Source organism: Xiphophorus maculatus, chromosome 1, assembly GCF_002775205.1.
Source record: "Xiphophorus maculatus strain JP 163 A chromosome 1, X_maculatus-5.0-male, whole genome shotgun sequence".
NCBI lineage: Eukaryota > Metazoa > Chordata > Actinopteri > Cyprinodontiformes > Poeciliidae > Xiphophorus > Xiphophorus maculatus.
This window is the reverse complement of record NC_036443.1, coordinates 17,760,892-17,773,263: the sequence shown is the minus strand read 5'-3', so window position 1 is coordinate 17,773,263 and position 12,372 is coordinate 17,760,892. Positions and strand designations below refer to the sequence as shown.

General features: G+C 39.0%; 2 protein-coding genes across 2 annotated transcripts; one reads left to right on the top strand and one right to left on the bottom strand.

The window, feature by feature from the left end:
- Positions 1-1,174: 1,174 nt before the first annotated feature.
- Positions 1,175-11,025, bottom strand: LOC102219774 (transmembrane prolyl 4-hydroxylase-like). Its single transcript, XM_005811231.3, has 9 exons — positions 10,255-11,025; positions 9,845-9,926; positions 5,255-5,451; positions 5,031-5,121; positions 3,927-4,089; positions 3,644-3,829; positions 3,378-3,468; positions 3,157-3,280; positions 1,175-2,956 (listed from the first exon to the last, which is right to left on the bottom strand). The coding sequence occupies exons 1-9, from the start codon at positions 10,621-10,623 to the stop codon at positions 2,742-2,744; spliced, it is 1,518 nt and encodes a 505-aa protein (XP_005811288.2). The 5' UTR covers positions 10,624-11,025; the 3' UTR covers positions 1,175-2,741.
- LOC106700021 (secreted frizzled-related protein 2-like) lies at positions 7,101-9,233 on the top strand. The gene is made up of 4 exons (XM_014473385.2): positions 7,101-7,647; positions 8,065-8,240; positions 8,315-8,401; positions 8,499-9,233. The coding sequence occupies exons 1-4, from the start codon at positions 7,118-7,120 to the stop codon at positions 8,816-8,818; spliced, it is 1,113 nt and encodes a 370-aa protein (XP_014328871.1). The 5' UTR covers positions 7,101-7,117; the 3' UTR covers positions 8,819-9,233.
- Positions 11,026-12,372: the final 1,347 nt, after the last annotated feature.

The following is a 12,372-nucleotide window of genomic DNA, read 5'->3' as shown; positions in this document are numbered from 1 at the left end:
GCAGTTAAAGCCCATGGATACATGTGTGTGTGGTAAGTCTTGATGCACGGACTCCAGGCACTGTACATGCCTTTAGAATGTCTCTCATATCCTTGACATGGTTTGGTATACAACTTTCCAAAAGCTGCAGTTATCGTTGACCTTTTCTGCAAGTTTTTCTTTCACTCAGCTTTCCATTTACATATTTGGACCCAGCATCCAGGATATGTTTTGAGCAATAGCATTTTCTGTGTTGCCCTCCTAGTTGCAGGTGTCTCTGTAAAGTTTGCAGTTCTGCACTGGACTTTGTAGGCCATAATTTGGATGTTAAATAACATTTGGTTAATAAAAAATATTTTTGTCTTTGCTTTAAATATAATGTATTTTTTTTCACAATACTGTTGGTTTTCACTTGCTGTCAAAATGTACAAACATGTAAACAAAATATATAATTGTAACTGATTTATATGCAAGCTTCACTCTATTATTTGAATTAAAATAGATAAACTTTTCAGTGATACCTTATTTTACTGAGATTGCCTGTACCATAGGGGTAAGGAATAGAAAAACATTTAAATGCTGCCTACATGGTATCTTCCAGCAGACAATGGTTACAATTATAGGTGCCCAAAGTTTAGGATGGAAACCAATTCCAGTCTTCACCTCCATTTTAGAAACCTAAATGATCAGTGAAAGGGTTTGAGTTATAAATGTTACAAGGGACAAAAATAATGTCTAAAACCAATGTAATGATAGTTAATAATGTTTGTGAGCTGTAATAACCTTTTTGACTTATTATTGCAGTCCTAAGTATTCTACTGTTAATTTTAGGGACTATCATGTGATTGTACAAAACCACGTACTGTTAAAATTCAGGTTTAACTTATTAACATTTATAATTTATTAATGACATTAACAATTTTAAGAATTAACTGTTCCATCTCATGAGATTGAAACATAACTTTTGAGTTATATTGTAGGAAAGGTCTTCTGCAAATATATCTGAATAACAGAGTTGTGTAAGCCAATGTATCTTGTGACATTAAAAAAGTGATTTTAATTGTATTAATTGTGGTTTTAATCTTTGTCTAAATTAGTTTTGTTTCATGCTTCAGATTTGAGGGACATACTTGATGTTGGACGACATCTAGTGGCCAAAATGTGGGCCAACGTCATCACAAAAAAAACGCTCAAACACCGTTAATAAAACATAGCTTTATACAGTAAACATTTCAACACATACAAGTACAATGTACACACTTACAGATTGGGTGCAATGTCAACCATTTATAAATACCCAGGTCTTTAAATAAAATTACCAATTTGTGGTAATAAATAAATAAATAAATAGTCTGAGACAATAAATATATTTTTGTGTGGAAAAAACACTCAGCAAAACATATCAAAGACCTACATTTGTCTTTTACCTGAACGACTGTCTGTGTATTATTCTGTCCAGTCCATTTAAATCCTGACTCCTGGTTTTTCACAGGATGACAACAAAGTCCTATTAAATAACACTTCATGATAACAGATCATTGTCTCTGGACATAGATATGAAGTACAGAGCTAAAAGAAAAGATCTGAGAAACAGTTTCCCTCAGGAAACACATTCACAGATGAGCATTGTGGTAACTTCTAACAAAAGGCTTCAATTTCAAAGCAATAAATAAGAAAATAAATAAGAATAACCTGAAGCAGGGGCAAAAGCCTCACAAACCAAAACAAAATGCACACTAGCTAGCTTATCTCTTACATTTGACTGCACGTTTTTGCATCTCTCCTCATTTTGTTTAGAAATAGCTATCGCTCTTTATCAGTTATATATTTTTAAGGTGCGGTTAAGGTTAGAAACATTTACACTCTTAAATTTCTGGATAATGTCTCTTATGAATTCAGTTCTAGGGAATTGGCCCCATCAGTATTAAAATCATGATATTTTATAAAAAGAGATATGTGATGCTATTATGTGCAATTATCATATTGACTAAGAACAATGCAAAAGTCTAGAGCCTCCCTTTATCGCTTAAATTTTGCACTTAAAGGCCCGACCTGCTTGTATGAAACTGATGTAGTCTTGAGATTTTCACAACTCTTTAACAATAACTAATTTAAATATATTTCTGTTCAATTCTTGTACCTAAAATGTGTCAAAGGAATGTCTTTTGAGCTCGGTAATCCATACAACATTAACCTAGGAATCATTAAAGAACAAATAAAGGCATCTAAATCTAGTGCTGTGCCTACACAAACAATTTGACTGAGAATCAATAATAAACTGTCTTTTGCTGTTAAAGGTAAAAAAAAATCTAACAAAAACTGATCTTGGCTAAATTATTGCATAACCTCACTTAAGAAGTTGTGGCATTTAGAAGAAACTGGCCAAGTTATGAAGAAATGAGGATTATGATATAACTTAAAGCAAATGATTAGCGTCTGCTGATCACAGCTTTAGGAAATAGAAACAAATTGAGCAAAGGCATAAAACTGGAACACAGATACATTATATATCAGCTGATCTTAGTGTTATGTAAGTTTTCAGCTCTTTGGGACTGACTTTTTAGTGTAAAAATGCTGTAATTTTAAAATGACCAGAAAGTCTGGGTCCTTTATAGCAACATCTATAAAAATAATGCGGGCTGCTCCTGACTTTTGCAAAGTCCTCCTCATCATCTGATGTGTAAATGTCAGTCAGACCTCACTAGACGGAATGACTCCATTTCCAAAGCAATGTTTTGATGTCATGTTGTTTCACAGTCTGGCTATAGATCCAGGTGGAGGTCGCTGTGTGACAGAGACTGATAGTGCTCATCCGTACCAGACTTGGCTTGATGCCTTTGAGCAACTAGTCTCTGGTAGCGAGCCTGCTGCTGGTGATAGGGGTCCACATTCACCCAGCTGTTGGCCACCCACTTTACTCCTCGCTTGACTGGACAATCACCATGCAGGGAGTACTCGTCTAACTCGCCCATCCAACCTGGAGAAACACGGAGGAAACAACAGCAAAGATGGTTTACTCAAACTTTTTGGTTTATATTAACACCAACATAGATACTAGAAATTAAAAAAGATGCTCATATTTGGATCTATTTGATTCAGGTCTAAATATGAGCAACATGGGTTAATGGACACACTGTTAAGATTATGTATATAACAAAAGGTTGTTTGTTATTTTACCTCTGCCATCAGAGAGATGATTATACCAGAGGAGAGCTGTTCCAGCAGTTGGGGTCAGTCTCAGGTTCCCTTTGCCACACGCCTGTTGAGTGTCTGTCAAATCAACTCCATCCTGGACCAGAGCCTAAAATACACATAATCAATAAACATGAGGTGTCTACGCTTGGCTGCATTCCATAAAAATGCTTCATACAAACGGATGTACACAAATCCAAATTCACCTTCTCATCGTAAGTACGATTGTCAGCTACAGGAAAGGTACTTTCACCACCTTTCTCAACAGAGCTGAGGTAAAATAACACTGTCAAATACCTGAAGAAAAACAAGCAAACAAATAAAACAGAATAAAAGGAGTACTGATTCCTTAGTGGCTCAGTTTTTATTACATTTGATTATTAATAGCAAAATTTTGAAAGTCAAAGAGCAAATCTATATAATGCATCCTGCATTTCTGGACTCCAGATCTGAGATGTGAGCAGCTGCACACCTGCAGGAGACCTCTGTGAGAGCAGACGTGTTTCCTGCCAGCCGTGTGTGTGCACAGGTGGTCTCTGACTGAGACGAGCTGCTATCATAGTGAGCGTTGGTGAAGTCTCCGTGCTCGTAGCGGGAGACCTGCAGTGGCTCACTTAGTTCCAGAAGTGCAGAGGGCAGACGAGTCAGAGCGATTACTCTGAGCAGGAGACAGGAGGAAACAAAAGAAAAGTGCTCCATTTTAATACAAGCTGTATGTGTGAAACAAAATGGGGGAAGTGTGTATGGATAGGGACCTTTTCCTGAGGGTTTGCAGAACGCGGTGAGATCCAAGCCCCTGAAAGAGCCATGTATGTCTGTTTCTCTGCTTAAAGTGACTATGCAGGCTCCCGCTTCGCTGTTGCCGTGGACGCTGGGACACATCATAAACACGCCGAAACTCTCCGAGTGTCAGTATTCCTGCAAGGCACATAGCAAAATGGAGATCTCATTAAACAAGTCTTCCAGTATGCAGGGTTGTGATTCCAGTTCAGTGGAATGAATTCCTGAATTCCTGTTTAGTGAAAAACCTTTCTGGCTCCTGGATTTTAGTCATTTCTTCTTTGTTCAGCCATGTGCTGATTCTTCCAGCTAAAATTGTCCTGAGTTCCCCTGGGAGACCCGTGTCCCAGTCGCAACAATAGCTCTGGGGTGCCATAGCAGAGGTGACTAGAGGACAAGGGAGTTGGGGAATACAGGGTATCCGGGGGAAAATTAAGTGAAAGGCCTGGCAGACAATCGGGTTTTAATGAGATAGGACGAGGCCCTTCCGGATGTGGAGGACGCCTGGCACAATGGTATTGGGTCAAAACGGTGTCACCCCTCTTCCTGCCTTAACAAACACTCGCACGCAACCGCAGCCACAAGTCAGCTATTTACAGTCTCTTCTTCAACAGCAGGGACCACACACACACACACACAAACACACAGATACATTTCAAGAATTCTGAAAATGTATCCAAAGATCCTAGAGAAAAGCCAACTGAAGTTCTAAAAATGAATCCACATTTTTAAGTTTTGAAGGTTTCTACATATTTTTACAACAAACCTGCATATTTTTCAGAGTAAAATATCCAGAGTTCTCAATATTTTTTTAAATCCCAAACAAAAAGAAATAAGGTCAGGTTTTGAAATAGAAACAAAAAACACACTCTGTAAGAGAGTGGATGAGTTGAAAGACAAGAAAATCTGGAAATAAATGTTCACTTATTAGCACTTATTTTCTTTTCTCATAATTATTCAGACATGAAAAATACCTCTATCAAATTCCAGACCTTCCTATTTTGCATAGCAATCCAGCGTTTTCTGTACTATTACCCAGAGCACTTAGAAATATGCATATGAGTTACAGAAGGACTAACCTGTTGGAGAGGCTTCCAGGCCAGTCAGTATTTGCCGTAAGTTATCAGGGCTTAACCACGTCCCATCTCGAGAACGAGAATGACTCACAATCTAGAAGGGAAACAAAATCTTTTGTCGTTTCACAAAAAAAGGCAAACCATAACTTAACAATTCATAATTTCCATTTTAGAAATGTATATTCCTCCTGCATCTGAATGTGGGTGTGCTGTTATCCTGAGGATACCTCTTGCTTCTGAAGAAACCCGTCTTGGTTCAGGTCCAACAGATGGAAGACCTCTTCTGTGCTTAGAGAAAGCAGCGGCTGGTTTAACTCTGTTTGATCTTGGCTAGGTGTTGCTGCCTGGCTGTCCATCAGACCTTTGAGCTGGGCCAGCTGTATCACCACACGGCACTCCTCCTCGGATAGGAAACCAGGGATCTCTGCAGAAAAACATGAAAACACATCAATAAATGTTATCAGGCAACACACAGATACCACAAATTCGATGTCAAAGACCAACATAAATCAGTGCAGATGGAAGGGAAAACATACGGTTTCAAACTTCTTCGCAACTTAAACGCTGAAAAGTGTGCCGCTCATTTGCATTTACCGGATCACCTTTTGCTACAATCGCCTCAGGGTGTGTTTTTCTTATTTCTAGTCTGATCTGACTAAAGTAGTTTATGCCATATATTTATATCTCTAAATAAGTTTTATTTTGGCACTTACTGTAAAAAAAAAAAAAAAAAAAAAAAAAAGGTAGGAAGGTACAGTAAATATCAGAATATTTACATGAAGGTCCTCCTATAAGGCATAATGAGTAAATGAACTGTGCATCTAACGAGTGAAGGTTATTCCCCTCAGTCTGTCTACATTGAGTCTCTTGTGGTATAGCCTGTCCCTCAGGCAGCTTTAATGAGTGGCAACATAGAGAAAGGAAGCACCGGCGTTAAGGAATTAGAAAATGCTAAAATCAATTACCATAATGCAGGAACACAATTTAAATCTGCTAACCTTGTTCTCATTTCACACAACCTAAAACTACCTCATTGTATTGAATGAAAGCAAAATAAAGGCCAAGTCAGTTTTTTCATCTGTTCCAATTTCCAAAATCTTCTCCAGATTGATTGGCAGTCGAATCTTAAACATGCATATTACTAAATGCATGTAGTTATTATGATGCACTGTTTAATCATTTGCCTTTTCTCTCCTGCAACCCATCTGTGTCTCTATGTCGAGACCCCTTTGGATAAAGAGCTTCCGGCAGGTTGGTTGCTTGTACAGTAGAAGCCTTGTTTGGCAACCATGTCTTTTATACTGTACCCTTGGTTAATTCCCATTGTCCAGTCAAGCCTCATTAATCTGGACAACTGATATGAATGAAGAGGGACCGAGACTTCCTCTTCTCCCCCCCATGGCTGTCTGTCTTTCTCCCCCGGAAAGGAAGTGACCTGCTTGTCAGAGCAGGAATCAGGCCATGGCGACGCAGTGGGACATTTTGTTTATATCCTCTGCACATGCTCACACATGTAGAGCTGCCCATACAGAGTTCAGTTGTTGTTAACTTGGTCAATAATTACCTCAGGCTCTGAGGAAATCATTGTTTCCAATATTACCAGCATTTTAATCATTCAGTGTACAGAGTTACATACAATTATTGAGATTAGAAATCTTCTCTGCAGTCCTGAGTCAATGCTAGCAGCCTCCAGAAAGAGTAAAGGAAATTCTCTACCAAGGACTAAATGTGGTCCTCGATTTAAAGTGTAAAGAAGAAGAAGAAGAAGAAGAAGAAGAAGAAGAAGAAGAAGAAGAAGAAGAAGAAGAAGAAAAATGTCAATTTAAAAGTTGTTTATAAAAACATCCCCTTACAAAATCTAAAATCTGACAAACAATATTAAATTTACTCAATAAATTAATGCACTTCTCTCCTGGCACCCGGTCCCTACCTCCTACAGCACTCTACACCTCCCCTTTTCTGTTTCTATGCAAATCTGTTCACCACCCACTATAAATACATCCATTCTGACAACATCTCCTCCACTTTAACCAAGAGATCATCGTCACTTCTTGATTTCCCCCCCCCCCCGTTATAACTTTCTGACAACAATGTTCTCCCAGTTAGCTTCTTTGCTCCTTCTCCTCATACTTGCTGAGTCCAGCAAACTGGTGAGTCTACGCAGAGGTCAAGCACAGCTGGACGGACATATCAGGACAGAAGACGTGCTTCAATCTGTGCTTAAGGACCAGGGCAGAGACCTGACAAGTGTGGACAGCAGGAAAGAAGATGTATTTGGAGATTTTCCTTCTTCAAAGCAAGGAATTGCAGCTGCAGCAGAGGACGGAGAAGCGTGGGGAGAGCCTGGTGCTCCGTCTAACTTCAGATCCACACACTTAATAAGCGATGGTAAACTGTGGGATCCCCGCTTCTCTTCTCGATGTGTGCCAATCCCTTCCAGCATGGCCTTGTGCCACAACATTGGCTATGACACCATGCGGATCCCTAACCTCCTAGGCCATGATTCCCCAGCTGAGGCTGTCCAGCAGAGCGCCAGCTGGTTGCCACTGTTGGCCAGAGAGTGCCATCCAGACGCTCGCATTTTCCTCTGCTCTCTTTTTTCTCCGATCTGCCTAGACAGGTATGTTTTGTTTCCACAAAGTAGAATAGAATGTGTCAAAAAAAAAAAAACTGACTCAAAAGACTGTGGCGTTCTTTTTTTGTCATTTCTTAGAGCCATTAGCACTGCAGCAAATTGCACCTTAGAATAAGAGTTTCAAGAGGGAAAAGAAAGATCGAGAAAGAACACTTTTTTCAACCAAAACCGACAGGGTCATCAATAGATAACACCATTTAGAAATGATGCTAATTAGTGCTAATCTCAGAAAAAAAATGCTATGGTTTCACACAGAAACTTTAGTTAATCACAGGACAACTGTCTCCTTTTTATTATTAGCATATTTTAGCTGGGTGGTGTGTATTCCTAAATCTACTAGGTATTTAAAATCTTTCTTCTAATCTCTGCTGTCCATTTCCCTCTCCATGCCATCTTTGACAGGTTTATCTCCCCCTGCAGAAGTTTGTGTGAATCTGTGCGGGACAGTTGTGCCCCAATCATGAGTTGCTATGGCTACCCCTGGCCTGAAATCCTGCGATGTGACCAGTATCCTGCAGACCACCTCGTGTGCATCTCCTCCATCACCAACACAACTGCTTACACTGGGGCGCGCGAAAGTGAGCAACCGCACACGTGTGATTGAGTCGAGTTCATTAAACCAATTATTCAATTGGTGGTTTAACGGTTTCAGTGCCTCAGGCAAGCTGTCGGGACTGTGAGCTGGAGGAGGCCTCCTCCCCAAAAGAGACACTGGAGACCTTCTGTAGGAATGATTTTGGTGAGTACCGACATGTCTCCTGTAACAAAAACACTCTGCTTCTTTTATTGAAAACAAAAGTCAATATTGCATTTCTGTTTATCTATTATCCTCCCAGTTGTGAAGCTGCGTCTGACGAGGCTTAGGTATAGTCCAGTAAGTCTATCTCAGTTCTCATTGGCTGCTAAGCTGGATGTCTTAAAGCGCGGGTCTCTACTAGGTGGACAGATTCGCTCACGCATTGAACTATGGCTAGAGAGAGATGCCACATGTGTTCGGAACATGACCCGACAGCATCCACGAGGCGGCACCTTCCTAGTAACTGGGACAGTCCAGGGGGAACGCCTGGTGGTCAATAAGGCTTATGCTTGGCAAAGACAAGACAGAAGCCTCACTGCAGCTGTGCGCAAGTGGAAAAGTCACAGGTGCAGGAACTAACATCTTGCAGAATCTTAGAACATTCTGAGTGTGAGATCAACCACCCGGGGTGGATAGAGTTTAGAAGCTTGCCATAAAGCTACAGCTTTAATTATTTGTTTGACTTTTTAAAAGGAATTCAAAGCAGTTTAGGACTGAAAATGATAGTTACAGCACATTCAGGATTGAGAAACTGTCACCATGAAAGCTGGTCATAAATGATGATGGGAAGATGATAGGAAATAAAATGTAAATACGGTGTTTCTAAACTTTAACTTGATGTTGATGGCTTATATATTTCTAATTAATTTCCTTATTGAGTTTTATTTCTACCCAAATATGCTTATTGTATTTTCTAATTAATAATGGTGAAGCAAAAAATCTATCTGTTTCATTCTTTATATATATGTATATATTTCTGAAGGTTGTTGTTGAATTGTGAAAAAATGCATCCCGTGTTTTTTGAATAAATTTTGTTAAATAAATATTGCAGCATCATTTCTGTCACTTTAATTTTGTTTAATAATTTTTACAAAATAAACCATATTTCTAAAAACGTCAGTTTTACTTATGGGGAAATGCAGTTACATCTGAAATGTAACTTCCACATTATTTTTTTTCTGAGCCTAACAGCTGTCATGTCTATTATAATCTGGATGTTCACTGCCTTCTGAGAATGAAAGATAGAACAACTTTTCTTAAAAACCTGTTTAGGGATCTACAAAAGTGGCACATTTAATTATTTTCTGTTCTATTTTATTGTTATTTGGGGAAAAATCCATTCTTCTTTGAAAAGCATTTTGCAGTGTGTTTCATAGCTGCCATGTACACTCAAGTTACCCTCTCTGATAGTGTTTCTAGGCGTTCTGTCAAAGTGGCTGTATCAGGCATAGCTTGCTAACGTTGCAGACGCCTCAAATGGCTGCAGGACAGTTCATGTTTTCAAATCAAAGAATGTGAACCACTCTTTTTGATTAAATAGCAACCAAAATGCAACTGAGTTTTTCACAGATAGCAGGTTTCATTCAAGTGTTACAATTTACTTACCAAACAGCAAAGGTTTCAGACTGAGTGTTTTCATCTCGTGTGTTCTGTCTGGTACTACAGACACATGTTGAACATGTCCAACCTGGATGAGCACAGAACATAGTTTTAATTTAATGTAGAAAAAGTGAGGATCTGCATGCCTATATCTGCAAACCAATATGGGCTGTTTTCTTTTCCTATTTATGTGTAATCTATGTTTTGCTTGATATATGGACATGCTGCAAAATAATTTCCCATTGGGAAAAATAAAATTACCATTAAACTTTGCTAATGACTTAGCAGTTTTCTACTTGTAATTGCTTAAAATACTCACTCTCAAGCAGTACTGTCTCATATTACACTTATGATCAGTGTTGGGAGGAATCAAACCAGGAAATTTAAGTTCTTATAAATTATACCAAAGCTCTTACCCGTATCCCCTCCATACGATGTAGGCTGAAACTCTGACTGTATTCCTCCACATGTAACTCTCTCCCTGATGGAGCAGGTTGGGGCAAGCGCCTGTCCGTGTTGATGACTGGAGCAGGGGACGCCCCATCTCCACTTACTAAATCCCCGGGGCCGTTGTTGTAGTGCACATAGAGTAGTAGGGCGATGACATTCAAGATGTAAACATGGAAGAAGACCATGACCACCACGAAGTAAGCCCGAGAGCAAACATTGCTTCTCTGGATGTGCAGCCGAGTGGATCGAAGAGGAGGAATATTGTAAGGTGGTGATAACGGCGTCAGGCTGATATCTTCGTGTTCCAATAAATCTTCTTGAGCTTCATCCATCATTTACAACACACAGTTAGATATTATATTAAAGTGTTTACAGTGTAACGTAAAAACACAAACCAGCCAGTCTTGAGCTATCTTGTAAAATGTTAGCTAGCTATTTACATTAGCATACTTGGGCTGTTTAGCTAGCTACAGAGTTAGCCTCATTGCAAACTCCTGTTTTTTTTCAAGAAAAAAACGACACTACCGTGTCGGCTACTGTTACCCGACGAATCAGGACAGCATCGATTGAGTAACCAAGTGCAGTGACAATCGTTTTCTTTAATAAATACATGTGTCGTCATTATATAAAAGCTCCTAATCCCGTTCCAGCTAACTGACAGCTGCGCTGCCCCTAACAACCTGCCTAGCAACAAGACAGACCGCGATATTTGTTGTTCATGAGCAGCTGCAAAGTGTTAGCGACCTCTACCGGCCAGTGCCCAATATCAAGGTATGTTTAAATGATATTTCCTCTACATTTCAAATTGTAGCAGAAGGAAAACATTGTTGGTTGATTTTCTTACAATTTAAGGTAAGCTTGTGTTCGCAGAATGCTGATACGGACGTACCAATTTGTTAAGTGATTCTGTGGAATGCTCTGAGGTCTGCAACCTTTATAAACTAAAATGCAATTTCTGCTCTCAGTGCAGCTAAATAAACCCCAATCAGAGCCACAAATGTTATACATGACTACTTGAAAAAAGACAACGTATATATATATATATATTTTTTTTTTCAAAAATAAATGTGCTGTCATTTTTAAAAGAACCACCATTTTATTTTTGTTTCTTAAATAAGAAAAACACTAAACTTTAGCAAAAGGAGGATTGGTACGTTTTTATTCCATAGGATGCTGATATGTGTGAACAATTGTATAAAGGCATATAGCTTCAACTTGTCGAGAACAATTGGTGTAAACATTATTTCTGGTACTTGTCATTCTATTGTGGGAAAGCTGCTAAAACCGCTATTTGTCGTATGTATATTTAAAAACAATTTTCAGTCGTTTATCATTTTTATCCAAAGTTATAAAGAGCCATTGAGAAATTTCTAAGGAGCCACTTGGCTTTCTAGAGCTCCAGGTTGCAGACCCCCAGCGTGGGCGAAGAAATTAAATAAAAAAATATTAATAATTTAAGAAAAAAAATGTACATCATTATTGGTGATAATAATGCTTATTATATAATCATGACGCCAGATTTAACCATTTGATTCTAGATATCAAATAACGCAAACACGACACACTTCCCTAATTTAGCCGCAAGGTGGCGACAAAACGCATGCCAGAGACTCCCAACTGTGCTGTGTCATTTGTGATAAACGACGTAATATGTCGAGGCTGCCGGGTGATACTCAGAAAAATAATTTCTTTTACAAACGCAGCAATAAGGAAATGTTGGAATCGAGTGAACACAATTTCAAAAAAGATGGGAAACATTAATCTCGTTCAAAGTCTACTGTAAATATGTAAAATATTCATACCATATGTGCACCACCAAAAAAAGAAGGGGGGGGGGGGGGGGGGGAATCAAAAGTTTAAAATCTTTTGAGTTGGTTTTTAATGGGGCAGACGAAAGGTGACAACTGCTGTCTATTTATTCCCGGCGCCAGCTAACGAGTTGTGGATCATAGTACTTAATTTCCATAATTGCCATGCATTATTTACTTGAATTTTCTCAGAGGTGCACATTTAAATACAGATCAGTTTGGATAATGAAGGCTAATCTCCCCTGGTGATGTTGCCCCTCAAATTATTCCATCTGA

Coding starts and splice junctions, on each gene's coding strand:
- LOC106700021 (XM_014473385.2), top strand. CDS start 7,118: ATGTTCTCCCAGTTAGCTTCTTTGCTCCTTCTCCTCATACTTGCTGAG. Junction 7,648..8,064: donor TCTCCGATCTGCCTAGACAG/GTATGTTTTGTT, acceptor CATCTTTGACAG/GTTTATCTCCCCCTGCAGAA. Junction 8,402..8,498: donor CTTCTGTAGGAATGATTTTG/GTGAGTACCGAC, acceptor TTATCCTCCCAG/TTGTGAAGCTGCGTCTGACG.
- LOC102219774 (XM_005811231.3), bottom strand. CDS start 10,623: ATGATGGATGAAGCTCAAGAAGATTTATTGGAACACGAAGATATCAGC. Junction 3,830..3,926: donor CTGCAAACCCTCAGGAAAAG/GTCCCTATCCAT, acceptor TCTCCTGCTCAG/AGTAATCGCTCTGACTCGTC. Junction 3,281..3,377: donor ATCGTACTTACGATGAGAAG/GTGAATTTGGAT, acceptor TGTGTATTTTAG/GCTCTGGTCCAGGATGGAGT.